At 44.9% G+C, this 19311-nt stretch overlaps 2 protein-coding genes across 3 annotated transcripts in view; both read left to right on the plus strand.

Moving 5' to 3' along the window:
• The first annotated feature begins 672 nt into the window (after nt 1–672).
• acad9 (acyl-CoA dehydrogenase family, member 9) lies at nt 673–10298 on the plus strand. Its single transcript, XM_049021546.1, has 18 exons — nt 673–951; nt 1280–1373; nt 1569–1670; nt 1796–1902; nt 2340–2440; nt 2650–2728; nt 4264–4438; nt 4599–4672; nt 4870–4945; nt 5029–5099; nt 5254–5373; nt 6052–6180; nt 6416–6495; nt 6606–6732; nt 6876–6953; nt 8140–8268; nt 8693–8765; nt 8994–10298. Exons 1-18 carry the CDS (start codon nt 778–780, stop codon nt 9092–9094), a joined length of 1890 nt encoding a protein of 629 aa, XP_048877503.1. The 5' UTR covers nt 673–777; the 3' UTR covers nt 9095–10298.
• A 1362-nt stretch (nt 10299–11660) lies between these two features.
• Nucleotides 11661–19311, plus strand: part of LOC125746949 (leucine-rich repeat-containing G-protein coupled receptor 6-like) — a 30220-nt gene continuing 22569 nt past the window's right edge. The window contains exons 1-2 of one of the 2 annotated variants that reach the window (XM_049021544.1): nt 11661–11787; nt 13300–13504. In XM_049021544.1, the coding sequence (XP_048877501.1) occupies nt 11751–11787; nt 13300–13504 (242 nt within the window). In that variant the 5' untranslated portion in view covers nt 11661–11750. Of the gene's footprint in view, nt 11788–13073; nt 13177–13299; nt 13505–19311 lie in introns of those variants that run through there. The other variant, XM_049021545.1, reaches the window with a different exon arrangement.

The following is a 19311-nucleotide window of genomic DNA, read 5'->3' on the forward strand; positions in this document are numbered from 1 at the left end:
TTCCTATTTCTGTAAATAAACACAGAGAAATGGGTTTAATGGTGATGCTTCCGCTTTTTGTTCCTGTCTGGTCCCTTGAAGAATTTGTGCTAAATATACCTCGACCGGTTCAGCTGCTGCGTCATTCCCCGTGAGAGTAAGACAGCGTCCTTTATGCTGGAAGCTGGAAGGTGGGACGCGGAGAGCATGACAAAAGAGAATCGTGCTTTATATACATATAAATTATTCCTATATTTACACACACAGACACAAACATACACACACGACTGAAGTGCTACTCTGCTACAACCAATAAGCACCAGTGACTCCACACTCAGAAGTGAAAGGAGAAAGCTAAATATTTCACATAACATGAAGCGTATCGGTAGTTATGATCTTTGTTTGACGGCTTTTCACAGCGAATGAGGAAATGTGGATAAATGCGTGGTAATTGCACAAATACGTAAATTTCACACGTGAAGAGAATGCCCGCTCTGTGCACATTCTCCGCATTTATGCAATCCAAAGAGATAAGCTCCATTTTCCTGTACATATGTGAGCTGACCTTAGTTAACGATACACCCATATGCTTGCATACTTAGGATTTCACTTTATCACTTCTGAAGTCTGTATGCTGTCAGACTCAGTTGAAGTTGAGTACCACCATGTGGCCATAAACCGGAATTGCAAACGCGCTGAAACGTCATCAATGTTCGACGAAAGTGGGTGAAAGGTTAAGAAATCCTTTTCTGCCAGCGGAAACATTTGAAGTATAGTTGTTGGTGTGATTTGTTTGCAATGAGTTTGAATAAGATTGTCATGTTTTCCAAATCAATAAGATGTAAAAATTTACTGACACCCTTAATCGGACTATCTAGGAGTGTTACTACAATTCAGTCGCAGCGGTCATTTAGGACTTACGCACGCAATCTTGTCTATGCCAAAGACTTGTTTCTTGGCAAAGTAAACAAGGTAAGTTGAGCCACTCTGCATTTTATCCTTTATTTTTGAAAGAATATTGATTTTTTTTGGGTATTGTTATAATGCAGTAAAGGTAATATTTAAATTGAAGTGCTTTACCTGACATTGTTAATACGGTTATTCACTTAGATTTTCAAGTTCAGTGTCCTAAGTTTCACAGTTCAAATCGTACTATTTATGACATTTCTGCGCTTAACTGTCATTGAGGGTAGCAGTAATTAAACTATAATAGATAATCAATTTAGAGTAGTTTGTAATATCTACAGTTCGCAACGCAATTGTAATGTATAATAAATGCCATCTACACATTCTTGTGTAGACGGAGGTTTTTCCTTATCCAGAAATTGATAAAGAAGAGCTCGAGGAGATCAAACAATTTGTGGCTCCTGTGGAGAAATTCTTTAACGAGGACGGTAAGCTAAAACTAAGGGAACGCTTGACTAGGTTCACCCGGTCTTAACTGTCTAAATTTATTTATTTATTTGAAAGTGATTTCTTCAGTATCTAAACTATAATTTAATGCACATGACTTTTGAATTCTGGTGGTCAGATCAATATTTGCTTTCAGGTTACTCTTACTGGGGTTTGAAGAGCTTGTTCTCTTTCAGTTGACTCAAAGCGGATCGATCATGAAGCCAAGATTCCGTCGGAAACTCTGAACGGGCTGAAGGAGTTGGGGCTCTTTGGGATGCAGGTGCCTGAGGAATATGGTGCGGACATGTTACTGTCATGAGTCCGCGATATCCTGGTTAACCTTGCCCATACATTTATATCATTGCTATAAAGCATCTTGAGAGCTTCCTACATATAATAATTGATACTTGTGTGTTTCCAGGTGGACTTGGCTTATCAAATACCATGTATGCCCGTCTGGGTGAGATCATATCTTTGGATGGCTCCATCGCAGTCACTCTGGCCGCTCACCAAGCTATCGGCCTGAAGGTAAGTGTTCTGATAGCCGGTGTGTTTATACAGTACCAGGGGTCTCCGACTTCAGTCCTGGAGAGTAGCCATCCAGTAAGTTTTCTGTCCCATCTGGCTTCGGATGAGCCACATCTGCTGCTGGTATTTACCTGAGAACAAGTGTGTCTCATCAGAAACCAGGTACGATGGAAACCTGCTGGACAGTAGCTCCTCAGGACTGCAGTTGGAGTCCCCTGATTTATACTCATCATAAACAGAAAAGAACCTTCATAGTTCACCACTGCAGCAGTGTAAATGACCTGTTTCTATCAGACTTAACCATTATACCATCTCTGACATGGGATGGATTGTTTGTGATCAGTATGAAGTAAAGGTTACATGATCATTTATGCGCATTTTCCAAAACTGCAGTGATACCAAGGGTTAAGAACTGAATGCACTTCTTTATTTATAAGGGGATCCTGATAGCTGGGAATGAGCAGCAGAAGGCGAAGTACCTACCGAAGTTGGCAGCAGGGCAACATGTGGCAGCTTTCTGTCTGACGGAGTCGGGGAGGTACAGGCATCTTCTACACCCTTAAGTGACATGCTGCAGCTCCTCTTCCCCTACCTTTTATCTCCCAGCCTGACCCACATGTCTCTGCTTGGGATGCCTTCAGCAAAGCACTGATCAGACAGACAGCCAGTGACGCGCTCCTGCTCTTCCACCCTTCCAGGGTAAATGCTGCGGTGTAACTGGCTACTTCTTCCTCACTTGCGTTTCAGTGGCAGCGATGCTGCATCCATCCAGACACGGGCTACGCTGACTGAGGACGGGAAGCATTTCCTGATCAATGGATCCAAGGTGATGACCGTCTGTTGGCTGATCCAGGACGGGGTCGTGGGTGGAAGGGGAAGTACGGGACACCGGGCAGGCCGTTGCACGTTGCACACCTGCTAAAAGTCATTCCTTGTGGGGAAATTTTGGGATGCCACTTAAATGCAGATCATTGCACTGTGCAGGGAAACACACACATAAACTGCACAGCACACAGAGATCATTCAGACTTCACACACGTTATGCATGTTATGTTCATTCATCCATCCATTTTCCAAACCGCTAATCCTACCTTGTTGTGGGGGGTCCGGAGCCTATCCCGGAAGCAATGGGCACGAGGCAGGGAACAACCCAGGATGGGGGGCCAGCCCATCGCAGGGCACATTCACACACCATTCACTCATACGTACACACCTATGGGAAATTTAGTAACTCCAATTAGCCTCAGCATGTTTTTGGACTGTGGGGGGAAACCGGAGTACCCGGAGGAAACCCCACGACGACATGGGGAGAACATGCAAACTCCACACACATGTGACCCAGGCAGAGACTCGAACCCGGGTCCCAGAGGTGTGAGGCGACAGTGCTAACCACTGCACCACCATGCCACCCCCTACATTCATTCACACCAGACAAATGTTAACAGGAGGGGGAGAATGTATGAATATGTTATAAATATGAAATGTGCAAGTATATTTCTCTGTAATATAATTAGAATGTGTATTGTTGTAATCTGTATAACAGCTGAAATATTGCACTGAAAGATATTGCACATCGAGGCCAAGGTCGCTGTTAATGTAATAGGACATACACATGCCAGAGTGTAAATATAGATATAAATATGAAACTGACAGTGCAGAGTTCTGTAGATACAGCTGTAAGTGCTGTGGTGTACAGAATGCAGTTCACAAAAACAGACAGTGTCATTGTTTGACAGTGTGGGGACCTTCCATTCGTTTCTATGGGGAAAAACCCAAATACCAACAATAAAATCCTAACCCCCCACCCAGCCCTAACCTTAACCTTAAGGAAGCAAACAAAATACAAGACTTTTTGTTTTTCTAGATTTTTGGTTGCAGTCAGTTTTTTTTTTTTTAAATAAAATTCAGTTTCCCCTTATGGGGATTGAAAAAATAGACCCCACAATGTCAAAATAAGTTTTTTTTAATCACATTGCGAGACATTTTGTCCCCCAATGTAATACATGCATGACCCCCCCCGCACACACAGGCAGGATTACAGCCCCTGGAGGTGTGGCACCACAGTGGTACACACTGAGCCGCCATACTGCCTGGTGACAACCATGTGGATATGAAAATATCTCATCTGACGCCCTGCAGTGTTCTAGCTGCAGTCCATCTGCTGCTCTTTATTACAGAATGAACCTTCAATGTCGGATTTTGTAAATTCTGAGAAACATTCCGAGTTCACTATGCCATTTTGCGTATAAAATAAAGATTGCTGGTTTGGTCGTTAGTGTAAGTATAGGCGGCTGCTTTTAATAAGCGTGAAATGTCCTTGCCCTTCAACTTGCGTGGCCTTTCATCCTGCTCTTTGTCCAGATCTGGATTTCCAATGGAGGACTGGCAGATATCTTCACAGTTTTTGCGCGAACTGAGGTTGTCGACAAAGATGGGCAGAAGAAGGACAAAATCACAGCGTTCATTGTGGAGAGAGCGTTTGGGGGGGTCACCAGTGGCACCCCTGAAGACAAGCTGGGCATCCGGGGCTCCAATAGTAAGGAGACATTCAAACCTGCCTTTCAGATAAATCAATAAATAATTTTATTAGTTATTAGGAATAAGTTGTAAGATCTGGGCAGAGTTATTCTGTGCTGTTCTGTACGGGTTACACCGGGCTGGTGTTAATCAGTAGTATGTGATGTTTTTCTTTGAAGCCTGCGAAGTGGTGTTTGATAACACCAAGGTGCCAGTTGAGAACGTAATCGGAGAAGTTGGTGGTGGATTTAAGGTAATCTGGGATGCCACTCCTTGATTTTTCCTAAAAGGCAATCTCTAGGAGGCAGAGTCTTAGTCTCGAAGATTCGTATTTTTAATCTTAATAGAGGCTGACATTTTACGATGCCCTGTTTGTTAGAGCTGCTGGTGCATTTGATGTTTTTCTGTGTGCAGCTGTTGTTTCATGATGCATGTGTTCACCTTGTGCAGGTGGCAATGAATATCTTGAACAGTGGACGGTTCAGTATGGGCGGTGCCTGCGCTGGCATGATCAAGAAGCTGATAGGTGCGTTGGCCGGTCACATGGTGGGGGGAGGGTTGCCATGTCTGAACGTGGGATGAGGTATAACCGCTTCGACTGCTTTTTAGAGCTAACATCGGAGTATGCTGGGACAAGAAAGCAATTCAACAAGAGCCTCAGTGAGTTCGGAATGATCCAAGTATGACATTAACTTATTTTTACTATTATTACTTCTTATTACTGCTGTTGTTTACTCTAAAAATAGCACTTTTTGTGTGGAGTATGCGCACTGTACTCCTGCATGGTTGGGATTGCTGTGACTCAGGCTACCGCCTCTTTCTGTGCCGGTACAGGAGAAGTTTGCCGCCATGGCACTAAATGCCTTTGTGATGGAGAGCATGGCCTATCTGACGGCGGGCATGATGGACCGGCCCGGCTTGCCGGACTGCTCTGTGGAAGCGGCCATGGTGAAGGTGAGCAAAGTTCAGAAAGTGCCAAGTCAGAGCAGCAAACTAAGGCAAAGCTCAGAGCTGGATAGGGACTATAGCAAAAATGGAGACCAGTTTATATTTTTAAAAAAATTTCATTTGAAAATCCTGGTTTAATCCTGGTTCTGCTGGCAGAAGGCTATACTGCGAGGCAGGCTGCCCCCAGGCTCATGGTTTCTAAGACAGCAGTACACAAGAACTAGGTGAAGCAGGTGACACTGGGAATGACCAAAAACCAGATAGGTGCAGGGTGGAAGCAATTTTCTAAAGCCAGAGATGACCGTCAACTTACCCGGCAGTGTATCATAAATCGGAGGATGACCTCAAGTGACCTTTGAAAAGAATGGTAAACTTAAGTTCAGGTGGGAAGTGCACTGTTAGGACAGTTCTAGAAACAGGACTGAAGTTTCATAATCAAGGAAGAAGCCCTTCATCGATGAGAGGCAGGGAAGAGCCAGGTTTGCAAAAAATATTTTTTTTTCTTACTGTGGTCTCTTAATTTTTTCCAGAGCTGTGTATTTGATTTTGTTATACTTTAAGCTACACAGCATGGAATGTTCAGTGCTTGTTTTGATGTGGTTGAGCCCATCCTGCTTGCTGGTGTTAGATGATCGAAGATGCGGCAGCCTGCGGGGGGCGCTATTGATCAGTGTCTCCGTGCAGGTGTTCAGCTCTGAGGGGGCATGGATATGCGTCAGCGAGGCCCTGCAGGTGCTAGGAGGCCTGGGCTACGTCAAGAACTACCCATTCGAGCGCTACCTCAGAGACTGCCGGATCCTGCTCATCTTCGAGGTATTTCTCGATGCCTACTGACGTCATGTCAGTTTGTTGTAGGCCAAGCTGCGCTGTCCCATTTGACCCATTTGAGAGGGAATCTGTGTTGTGTGCAGCTCAAACCACAACGGTGCGATTCAGTAAATGTTGCATAAAAACCACAAAGCACGATGATGTGAGGGGTTTTTTGAGGAGGCATAGAAAACTGTGACATAAAAGAAATTGTTTTTTAATGGAATGTACTTCCTGTCAGGGAACCAATGAAATACTGAGGATGTACATCGCTCTCACTGGAATGCAGTATGCTGGAAAAATACTGACCGGGAAGATTAAGTAAGACTGAGCATCTGCCGGATCGTAAATGAGCGCTGTAGCTCTTTTTTTTTGCATCGGTAGGAGAGTAGAGGCTGATTCAAGCGTGATTTACTGCCTGACACGTGCAGGGAGATGAAGAAAGGGAACGTAGGTGTGGTACTGCAGATGCTGGGGAAGAAGGTGCGGGAGTCGGTGAGCAGTACGGTGGACTTTGGCCTGACCGGGAAGGACGGCGTGGTGCACCCCAGCCTGTCGGTACGCTCACGCTCACGCTCCTCTGCGTCTCCATTTACCCATAAGCTCTCTCTGCTTTGTACTGAAGCAGCATGTTGCGGACCTCTGACACTGTGCAGACCCCAGAATTACAGCCCCCTGTCCCCCATCCCCTCGTCCCCCAGGACAGTGCGAAGATGTTTGAAGAGAACGTGTACTATTTTGGCACCACCGTCGAAAGCCTGCTTTACAGATACGGAAAGGTAAGTGATCTGAAGAGGCTTCAAAAGTAGACATTCCTGTGTGGGGCTCAGCGGACCAAGGTGCGGATGGATGGTTTAATCTGAATAATTCACGTTATTTCACGTAAGCATAGGGTATATATCTATCCATCCATCCATTTTCTGTACCTTCTTCATGGAGAAATGTGTGGTACTTTCACTTGTATTTATGGTTCATCTACAAACAAATGCGACAATTAGTGCAGCCTAACAGAGTACAGGTGGACCATATTCTACGGATCCTTCCGTTCCTGCAGGTTATGCCTATAAGTTCGACAGCTGGTCAGGGGTTTGTTTCCCCACTGACTGCGGCTAGTATTAAAATGACTAAATAGCCTGATCTAGGCAATTTTCAGCATGGCGTGATTGATGCCAGACATGGTGTCCTGAGATATTCACACACTGAAGTCTAGATTTTGCAGAGACTAAATAAACAAAAAGGCATATAGCCTGTTGGAGCGTGTGCCTGAAAAACATTGTTAATGAGGGCATGTGGCTTGTGATCAGAAGGTCGCCGGTTCGAACCCAGCTTCGGCACGTCTGCGGGTCCTTGAGCAAGGTCATTAACCACCAGCTCCCTGGGAGCCGCAACAGGTGGCTGCATTTCGCAGATGGCTTACTCTACAAAGAGCAGGTTTGGGTGGGTGGGTGGGGGAGCGAGTAAAGAGTTTCCTCATGGAGATCAATAAAGTATATTTGGAAAAAAAAACCTAAAAATAGGCGGATGGCCAGAATTTACAGGAAGGCTGCAAGTGCACGAAGACAGCGGTGATAGACGGAACTCATCAACCCTTCTCATTTACTCATGTATCTGACTTTTATCCAGAGCAACTTACAGAAGAGGGAAGGGTTACGTTTTGCAAGTGCTCCCTAGGATTCAAACTCAGGCCCTTTGCATTGGTAGCGCAGTGCTTGAATTGTTGAGCCAAAGGGTCAAAGTGATGTGGTTCTGAAGGTAAAATGGCTTCTACTTGGTTCGTAAGGTACGACACAGAATATTTCGGGAAGCGTCACACTTCTAGGGCATCATATCCTCTGGTGAATAGGGGATGGAGGTACACATCTCCCAGGGCCGTCTGCTATTGAGGGGAAGACCTGTGACGAGATTAATTACTCTCTCCAGATTGCAAGAAATTTCAGAATCTGTCATGTTCCAATTTGTTTCCAGACAATTGTGGACGAGCAGCTCGTTCTGAAGAGAGTAGCAGATGTGCTTATTAACCTCTACGCCATGACAGCTGTCCTGTCACGTGCCAGTCGATCCATCAGCATCGGCCTCCGCCACCACGACCACGAGGTACCGGACCGCAGCTCTCGGTGATTTCGGCATTAAGCAGATCCTATAATTGCCTTGAATAAGAATGAGTATTCTTGTATAACAATTCACAATATCGTGTCGCTATTATTATGCGTAGCAAGTGATGCCCCCCAAATGTATGGAATTGAATAAGCATGCATTGTGGTCTCCCTTCTGGAAAGTACCTCATATGTTGGCGACAATATGGCAGGGAATTGATACAGCAGGAGAAACCAGTGTAATTGCAGGGAAAGTATTTTTATATAACTGCAGCTGAGTTCACTGTGGCGTTTGTCATTTATGGTCCATGTAACTCAGTTTTAAAGCATCTGGTGCATCAGTACTTATTCTCTCCCCCCCCTGCCCCCTCCCCCCCCCCCCCCTCGAAAGCACGATTGCACTGACCTTCCTTCATGCCTTTCAGGTGCTTCTCGCAAACACGTTCTGCTCTGAAGCTTACTTCAAAAACAACTACCTAATGGCTCAGCTTCAGAAGAGTAAGTGTAATGCAGGCAGTGTCACTGAAGCTGTTTTCATTGCGGGGGACTTCGGCTGAACGTGGCTACATTTACCCCCCTGAGCTCGCCAGCCGTCAGCCACTTCTGTCAGTTTTTTTTTAAAACACCCACATGTGATTTTAAGTCCTTTTTATGACATTAATGCAATTAAATGAGCACAAGTAACAACAATATACCAGAAGCACATCAATACAATGTCTTTTTCAGATGCCCCAGAGAACTATGACGACAGCATTAAGAAGATTGCCAAGGAGGTCCTGGAAAAGAGGGCCTACATCTGCTCCCATCCTCTTGAGAGAACCTTCTAATATGTCCCCTGTGTACAGTAACCCCAATGAGTCTCCTGTGTGATTGTTCAGCGATTTCCATCCACAAGTTTCACTGCTTGAATGTATTTTATCATAGGGATGTCGAAGTTCTGTAGTTTTAGTACAGAGTCTGACACTAAATTTACAGTAAAACATTAATTAAATGCACAGTTTGTTAAAACGTACTGTGAAGTGCCTATTAACCTACAGTGGGTGGGTAACTGTTTTTGACCATGAATAATTAACTAGAAGCATTTATTTTGGCTAAGCCCTCTGTGGAAAGGGGTGCAGTAGATCGATTAGTGCTGTAGGCTCAATTCCTTGAGCTTATGGCTATTATTGAGAGGGGCTTTTGTAGCTGCCTTTGCCCAAACAGCAATGAAGGAAGAATGGTAGGAGGGTCAGGGATCCTCACTCTGGGACCTTGACTCTGGGGTTATGTCTGAATTCAGGGGCCGCAACTTTCATAGGCTGTGTCCTTCGATGGTTCTCTAAAAATCCATGCTATGAATCTTGGGATATGGTTGGCTGTGAAAGATCAATCGGTGCCTCTTTCATGGCATGGGAACAGACATGGAGGCCAGGAAGCTCCATGTGGGTGATGCAGCTTGCCTTCCCTTGGGAGCACCTGGCTGGCCATCATTGTTAGGCACCAGATGCACTTCTACACGTTCCTCTTCCGCCTCCTGCTGGCCGTCAACCAGAGCTCCCCTTACTCCCTGTTGGTGATTTTGTTGTCAGCTTCTACCTATGTAATCAGTTTCCACCTGGTTTGTGTCTGATGCACCAGCCTGCAGGGGGCACGGTGATTAGGGAGCTGCAGTCAGTGGTGCAAGTTCTAGATAATGTCCCTGAGAAAGACTATGTAAATAATTGAGACTTGTGTGCAGGTGAAAGCAAAATGTATAAGTTTTTATTTAGCATTTATACAATAATGCCACATGTTAAACAACCCCGAACTCCACAGCAGGAGCGATCCTTTGATGTAAGGTAATTATAAACCCGGAAGAATACAGATTCTGGATAAAAGCTGTTCCTAAAAGATCAGTTTGCAAAAGTACAAAGGGAGTTTGAAAGATGTGACCGATCTCTGTGAATTCACTTATAATTAGTGGAACTTGCTTGGAAATGATTTGACTTACTACAGTCTAACTCCAAAGTTGTCTTATTTATAAATGGTAACAATAAAATCTGAAATAATGAACTCTGTGTTCCTGGCATAGAAATGATACACAGTAAAATAAGAACATTATCATTTGTAGAAAAGTTGGGTAGTTAAACTGGACTTACTGGGAATTCTTACAATAAAGATTCACATTGATTTCTCTCTGTAGGCTCTCAGGTTGCTGGCAAGACTTCTGTTACTTTAATGAAAATCGGAGTGCTGGGTGACGGAAGCGTGTCAGGCAAACGAAGCGATGTCCCGACTATAGGAAGGGGTCGTATTGTTAATTAGTTTGCCTTGTTTTTATGGCAGAGGCCCCATACCGTCCAAGTTCATCATTGGTGTCAGGCAGTCAGAACTGCCGACAGAGAGGGCTGAGGGCGACCAGGCCGATTTCCTTACCAAGCACCCTGTTGGAGGACAGAATCTGCACATTTCTACATTAATACACTGGTGCTCTGCATTCCTGAATAACTGCAACATCCTCATGTTGTGGAAAAGCTGTTAAAAATGGGGTCCATTTGTAATTCCAGTTTACCTCCATGTGTTTGCACAAAATGTATCTTTTTTCCTTAAAGGACTGCTGTGTAGGGCCAGGTTTACAATCTGCATTGTATCCTCAATCTTCCAACTGCCTGTTCAGTATCAGGCTGGGGAGGGGCTTAATGGCCATCCAGTGCAGCGCAGTTCACTGCAGGACACGCAGTCACACGGATAATCACACACTGTACGTGATGCAGAGTCACCAGTTCACCTAAGTATCTTTGGACAAAACAAGTACCCCAGTATAGCAAGGTATGTACCATGGGATTTCTAAGTAACTAGATCCCACTGGAGCAACTTTGCAGTGATTCCTGAAAAAAATGGTGCAGTTAGGTTGTGAACAAGGACTAGTGACTGACATCAGTGCGTTTTTGTTTTTCTATAGCATCCAGCCAAACATTTAGGTTCACCACTACTTTAATAAGCTTGTTATTCATGGCGTTAGCGTTACCAAATTCCTAATAATTTTGGTAGTATTTATATCATACTTCGTAATGTTTGTGTGCGTGTGCACAAGTGAAAAAAAATATAGGAATTTGCTCTAAAAAGAGATCATTAAAAAAGATGTTTGCAGGCTTCCAAACAGCCTTTATTTATCCAATCTACACATTTTTATGTACTTGTGTACAAAGACTCCACAGATACCATGGTGTCTAAAACGTGAAACGAGCAGCGTATTCAAAATGTCTATCTTATACGCACAATATTCAGTCTACACATCATAATTGGTGTCTGGGTTGGTCAGCTGAGATGATTTTTTAAAAATATCTGTCCGTTATATAATATCACAGTGCAGGAATTACAAAAACAACAGAGAACTTAAATAAACATTTGAATAAAAATAAATCGTAATGACAAAAATACTCCGGTAGAAAAAAATAGGTTGCAAGTGACATTGCAGATTTCTTTTTGGTCATTTATTAAAATATTTGAAAGGCACAGACACGCATGGCGACAATAGCCCGGTTAGGGCTGTCATTCCAAGGTGATGCTGCTTCATATAACTTTCTTTGAATTAAAGCCGGTGGGGATATTTCAGTGACGCTGTCAGCACTGTGTCAGGTGACAATGCAACCCTGGAAATAGTGTGGCCTGTAGTACTTAAAATGGCCATCAGGTGGCAGAACTGTAACTAGGAATAGGACTAAGATGAAAAGATGAGCGATGTTGTTAATCTTTCTTTATGGGCACTTTAACCCCGATTTAGTAGGGAGTACAAAAGACCTTAGTTTAAAAAAAGGGAGAGATTTAATAATCTGCTATTGCATTTAATTTTAATTTTCATAACAGTGCTGTAAGTGGTACCTTCATTGCTGTTTATATTGTTCTATGTCCCAAATATGGCAAAAAAAATTCTACCTTCTTAAAAATACTTGGCTAAGCTGCATCTGATTTTTGTTACTGAAACATAGTGCATGGTTCTCTTTGAACTCGACAAGAAGGAGGTATCTTTAAGTTAATGTTTATTTAGGCTGTTACTTTATGCTGTACTCAGGTCACTGATGACCTGTCAGGATTTTAGATGTACAACTTCTCTCTTGTCTGTGGCCTTCTGGCTGTCTTTGCTGGTATGGAGAAGGAGGAGCCAATGGCAGAAGTCAAAACCTGCTGTAGAAATAAGACACTACCCAGCCTGGCCTGGGGTGGAGCTGTGGAGCAAAAAGTAGAATATAAATACAAATCATGTGCAAACAACATAATATGCAATACATACAGAATATAAGCAGTATTATCATTCACATTAATCTTGGTTAACTGTGAGTCATTGCAAAGCATCTCTGCGGCATCTACAGCACAGGCGACAGGTGAGTTAAGGCCTGTTTGGCTATTCGGCGGCAGATTAGAAGCAAGTTACTACCCTGTGGCATAAAAGAATAAGACATCCTGCATTTCTGCTAACGCACTTTTTTATTGCTTAGTTTTATCCCCAATGAAACGCAACTGGATTTTCCAGAAGATGTAATGAGGACACGAGGAGGGTGCTTTCTTTTTGGCAGTCGTTGGCCCATAAGTTAGTTGCTGGACATGGGTTTTAGTTTCCCATGGAAAGAGAGCCCCGGAATCCTGCAGTCATCATCTAGGCCCCATTGAAAAAGCTAGGGTGAGAGGGGCTTCTCTCTGACCAATCACAAGCCAGCGTCCTCTGGCACACGGGCGCAACACTGCTCTCTGCTTTAGGTAAGTATCATCCAAGTGGGGGGGTGGGAGGAGAGTGGGGGGCAGAGGCGGGCCTGCAGGAGTAGGGTAGAGGAAGCAGGGCTGGAACTCTGAGAAGAGAGAGAGAAAAATATACATCATCTCCTGAAATATAACGAAGCGGAGGCACAGAGAGCAAAAGGTCTGTTACGCTGCTCCAGGTCAGCTAGCTTTCCAGGTATCTCACCTCACCCATCTTCCTGCTCCTCCAGTTCCTCTCGCTGCCAGCTGTTCAGTCACACCTTCAGCTCTCAGAGTTCACGCTCTTCCAGTTTATCTTTCCATCATGTTCTCCTTACAGCTAGAGAACATAGAAGAATGAGGGACCTGCTCCGAGTCTGTCTGCTGCTCCAGCTCCCAGGTACCATTCCAACATGGGCCCCTTCCTCGCTCCCCTGCCTGCCAGTGTGCTGGTGCAGGGAGGATGGATCTCTGCTGCAGATGGACTGCTCTGAGCGCGCTCTGACGCTGGTGCCTCCGGGCCTCAGTCCCTACACCTCCTACCTGTGAGTATCCAGGCACCAACGGTTGGCAATGCCAGTATTTCAGGTGATCTAGCTTGATGTGCTGATTTTTGCTTTACCTTACTCTCTTCTAGTATGTTTTCCATAGAAATTTTCATCATGTGATGTTGCAAGTATAACTCGGGCAATAATTAATACCTTTAGGATTACAGCACTCAAGAGCTTGCCAGACTTGGCTTTTCAGTTTGACTAATACCTCCTTTTGCTTGGTCTGCTGCTGGTGCGTGACAGATTATGGAGCAGAAAATATATATTGAAGGATAGGAGACACAGAAGAACTTCACACTTGTCTGTAATAGCTGACACACAGCCCAGATTAACAAATTAGGTCCTCGCATGAATTTTTTTTTTTTAGTTTTCGGCCTAAAGTGAAACCCATCATTCGAGTTTTTGGATGGAATGAAATTTCCTTTTAGGTGCGAGTATGAGCCTGCAAGTTAGCATTTCGTCAACAGAAATTTGCTTATTGTGGTGTGATAATGAGGTGAGCTGGGGAGATTTACACAGGTTAAATTGTTTTTAAAATGATTTAATTCACAGTATAACAATCCTGCCTGATACTGAAGCCTGTTGAGTTGAAGTTGGAATAGATGAAAACTGGTGGAAATCTCAGACATTAAGAAGCACGCACTAGCAGTTGTCACTGATGCTGTGCATTCAGGCTGACAGTCTCTACATCCGCTAGAGTAACAGTCCTAAAATGGAAGACAGGTATCTGTGAATGCGGTAGCCTGGTGAACTCTCTGCTGACAGCCTGCCTATTTCATACACACCAGCCTGAGGGTGCAGACACTGCAGTTAATGAGCTCACTGTGAAATGTGGGGTGGAAGAGCAGCTAATCAGTCATGGCTACTCTAAGTCCCCAAATCCCATGCTTGGGCAGTTCGTGCTCTCATCAGGGGTCGGGGGAGAGGGGGTATTGGGGGAGGGGGCAGAGCAAACTGAAGGCAGTGTTGACAGTGTTGGACAACTTCTGCGCATGTACGATTCCTGGACGCAGCCAGAACCTCAGCTGATTTTGGGGGGGTTGATACACGGGGTGAGGGGGGGGGGTTATTTTAATTATACCATCATTCATAGGTAAACTGATGGCTTTCTTCCTTGTGAGAATTGTGGGTATGGAGGGGTATGTGTGTGAATATGTAAAAAACTATTCTCCCACCACCTGGCTGTGTTTTGGGGGTGTCCCGGGGACCAAGGCTCACACACAGAGATAATTAGGACTTCAACACCTCGTAGTTTTCTTTCTACACTCTCTACATGATCTGTGCATGCATCACATATCGTGGTTATGGTATATTTCTGCATCGTGCTGCTCTTTGACTGATAATAGGTCAATCAGGCAGAACTGTACTTTTATACTATAAAGTAATACTGGGTGATAATAATGAAAGGTGACAACAGCCTGGCTCGTTGTGGGGACTAGAGATTGGACCTCAGATGAGACACGATGTTTTTAACATCTCATCTGCATCTTTAGGAAGATGTTTTAGATTCAAGTCTTGGCTATAGCTAGAACACACATTGCAAAACATTCATTTCTTTGGCTGACATTAAGTGCATACTAACAAAGTCACCATTAAGGCAAGATAGTGGAGCACAAGCTGTAAACAGTCATTAACAAACTTTACTGGAGTCTGCAGAGACATATATTTAACATTTCGCTTGAAAATAGTCTTATGAAAGCAAATAAAAGTGTACTAGTTATACCTGGACATTTACAAAGTAGAGAACAGCCCCCCCCCCATTTTCTGCTGGGACCTGCTAGTTTTCACTCACCATCCAGTTCATTATGCACTACAACATACTGTGACCAATAAATCTTAATTACGCTTTGACGGCTTTGGCCGTACAGTATTTATTCTGGTTCGGCTACCTACTGTAATTCTCACTTGGATCTATATATTTCTCTGGAATGTTTTTGTTTTGGTCGACAGAAGTCAAAGACTGAAGGTAAAAAAAAAAACTCTTCACAAGAAAACAACACCTGGAATCCATGACACATAACGAGTTTCAGCTCACCGTAGAGATACCTCGGTCTTTTTTTTTCTGTCACGACTGTTGTTTATTACATTACTTCTTACTGACATCTTTCCCTTTGAAGTTTATGATATCATGTGTATATTCTAAAGCAATAGCCTGAACCTATACCTAGAAAAGTGCTGGGGTTGTTTTTTTTTTTATTTTTCGAGATGTTTTTCTGCTCGGTGGTGGAAAAACCGCGTGGTTTATGAAAATGCAGATTTGAACTGATGCTTCCATTATGAATTCGAGGGGGCCTGAGACCAGATCGGGTCAGACTTAATGATCCACTGAGAGGGACGGTTCTGAGCATGGAGCCAAATCGCAACAGGAGTGGATTGTGGAGAGCTGAGCCCTAAGGTTCTGTGTTATGAGGACGAACATCACCGCAGGCCAGCCGATCATGGCATGATCAAGGGACACACTTTGTAACTGACGTGTTTAGTCGAACGTGCGACTGCTCCCTGGCTATACTCACATAGGTGTCCATTATAGGCATCTGGAGCAGCCAAACAAATCAAACAAGATGTTAATAAACGCATGACACACATGGCTGTACTTGGCAGAAGCCTGTTAGCTGATCTGTGCTGATACTTGCCAGATGTCAATGGGACTTCTGGCAGGCGACACTGAGTAAAAGCTCCGTTCGAAACGCTTGACAGTTTATAGAGATAAGCGTGGTTCCGTGGGCCAGATCTTCACTTAAAATTCTCGATGAAACAAAAAACAGGTGATCGTACTGGGTTGTAGCTCAGAAGCACGCCGGACCGTGGACGTGACAGATTCCAACCGCAGTGGCCGTTTTTTTCGCTTCTGTCGGCTCGGAGATGGTAAGGTTTCAGTGTGTTCCCAGACAGGGTGACGTTCCAATAAAAATACATAAACAAATATGAGGGAAAATGTGGAAGCAAAAAACTATTCAAGCATGCATTTTAAAAGTCCGCCAAGGATTTCAGGGCAATATATACTTATCCATCCAAGCAACTTGCCCAGCAAAGGCCCACCGTGTCTGGATCCCATCCCAGGAAGCACGAGGCAGGAGATCCTCCTGGACTGGGTGCCAGTCCATCATAGGGCACACACACACACGCTGGCAACTTAAAAACACCCATTCATCTCACATTAGGTGTTACAGCCACAGGAGAAAACCCACACAGCATATACTGAACATGCAAACTCCACGACCCTGGCAGCGTGAGGACGTAGCGCTGTGCCCTCATCACAGGCAGGGTTGCCAGCTCTCAGGGTTGCCAACTCTCACGCATCTGCCGTGACATTTTCAGACTCTCAAGGTCACGCAAGAAATCTTGCGACAAATCTATATTATTCCATTATAAGCCTAAAATTAGCTGCATCAGAAATGTTCGGGTAGTTTGCAAACCCTACAGACTGTTTACAAGTTAATAAAACATTTACGTACATGTAAATGCGTGTGCAGGCTTGTCTCAAATTGAAAATCTCAAGCCAGCCGGCTGACCGAAGTTGGCCACCGCTACTCAAATGGCAGATCTGAAGATGGTCCAGATTTGAAGTCAAACACAACCAGCATTATCGTTCCAGCCTCTCCACACCTGACAAATTTTATAGTGGAAGACCAAAATCTACTGAAAGGAACCCCCCCCCCCCCCCCATCCTTCCAGTCAGTGAAATGTACCCTGGAAAATTATATCGAGGCCAGTGGACCTTGGCTTTGTGTCGCTGTTGGAATTTGGACGTCCGGGTGAAGTGGTTGCATATCTCTGGTCTAGAGTCTATCCCAGGCAGCAGAGGGCACAGCACAGAGGAATGTGCTGGATAAAACAGCACCAGTCCACATGCACAGAACGGGTTCAAACACCAGCCCACATGCACAGAGCTGGTTCAAACACCAGCCCACATGCACAGAGCGGGTTCAAACACCAGCCCACATGCACAGAGCGGGTTCAAACACCAGTCCACATGCACAGAACGGGTTCAAACACCAGCCCACATGCACAGAGCGGGTTCAAACACCAGCCCACATGCACAGAGCTGGTTCAAACACCAGTCCACATACACAGAACGGGTTCAAACACCAGCCCACATGCACAGAGCGGGTTCAAACACCAGCCCACATGCACAGAGCTGGTTCAAACACCAGCCCACATGCACAGAGCGGGTTCAAACACCAGCCCACATGCACAGAACGGGTTCAAACACCAGTCCACATGCACAGAGCGGGTTCAAACACCAGTCCACATGCACAGAGCTGGTTCAAACACCAGTCCACATGCACAGAGCTGCTTCAAACACCAGCCCACATGCACAGAACGGGTTCAAACACCAGTCCACATGCACAGAGCTGCTTCAAACACCAGCCCACATGCACAGAATGGGTTCAAACACCAGTCCACATGCACAGAGCTGGTTCAAACACCAGTCCACATGCACAGAGCTGGTTCAAACACCAGCCCACATGCACAGAGCGGGTTCAAACACCAGCCCACATGCACAGAACGGGTTCAAACACCAGCCCACATGCACAGAGCTGGTTCAAACACCAGTCCACATGCACAGAGCGGGTTCAAACACCAGCCCACATGCACAGAACAGGTTCAAACACCAGTCCACATGCACAGAACGGGTTCAAACACCAGCCCACATGCACAGAGCTGGTTCAAACACCAGCCCACATGCACAGAGCTGCTTCAAACACCAGCCCACATGCACAGAACGGGTTCAAACACCAGTCCACATGCACAGAGCGGGTTCAAACACCAGCCCACATGCACAGAACGGGTTCAAACACCAGCCCACATGCACAGAGCTGGTTCAAACACCAGTCCACATGCACAGAGCGGGTTCAAACACCAGCCCACATGCACAGAATGGGTTCAAACACCAGTCCACATGCACAGAACGGGTTCAAACACCAGCCCACATGCGCAGAGCTGGTTCAAACACCAGTCCACATGCACAGAGCAGGTTCAAACTCCTATCCCTGGAGGTGTGAGGTAGCAACATTCAATGAATATTGCGAAAAATAACATGTCCATTCATTCATGTCTGTTTCAGCCAAAATTTCTCCATTATAGCCTAGAGTCACCAATCAAAAATGGAAAAAGTTACAGTTCCTTTGCTTCTAGAGTTATCGGTGCCGTATACCCAAAATTCCACCCTGATATTAGCTCAGTGAATCACCAATTTAGTGTGCTGATTCAACTAGTGAGGCTAAATCTCTATGGTGTTACGTGCTGCTATTTGAATGTTTTGAATTGAAATTGCTTAGCACTACATCAGGCCTCCTCCCTCTTTTTAATTTACTTCTTACATGACCTCACTGCGTTGCAGACAATGTCCTTTTCTTGTCCTCGCTCACTCACGTTTCCTTGGTTGCTGCTTTTAGGGGGGATCGAGGTCAACAGTCCACAATAACTATGAAGTAAATTGCACTGCTGCTCAAAAGATGTAGGCCTGAAGGTGACAGGGCTTCCTGAGCACCTCGGGTTCACGATTCCCAGCACCACAAGGACCCACGAGTGATTCTGTATAAAAAGTCACAAAATATTCCACTTGACTTGTGTAAGTCATAAAATCTTTTGGTATAGTGACTGTGCCACAGTGGCAAATCTAAGGAAGAACTAAAGCAGCTTTCTTCCTGCTCTAATTCAACAGCCTGCATTGACCTCATCTTTTCTCTGAAGCCCCATGACTTGAAGCTGGCTGCCGCGGATCCAGGGTCCTGCTTGATGTCATCTAGGAATTAAGGTTGAAGGTGTATGCAGTTAGAGAATCAAAGGAGTTTAAT

Source organism: Brienomyrus brachyistius, chromosome 8, assembly GCF_023856365.1.
Source record: "Brienomyrus brachyistius isolate T26 chromosome 8, BBRACH_0.4, whole genome shotgun sequence".
NCBI classification, from domain to species: Eukaryota; Metazoa; Chordata; class Actinopteri; order Osteoglossiformes; family Mormyridae; genus Brienomyrus; species Brienomyrus brachyistius.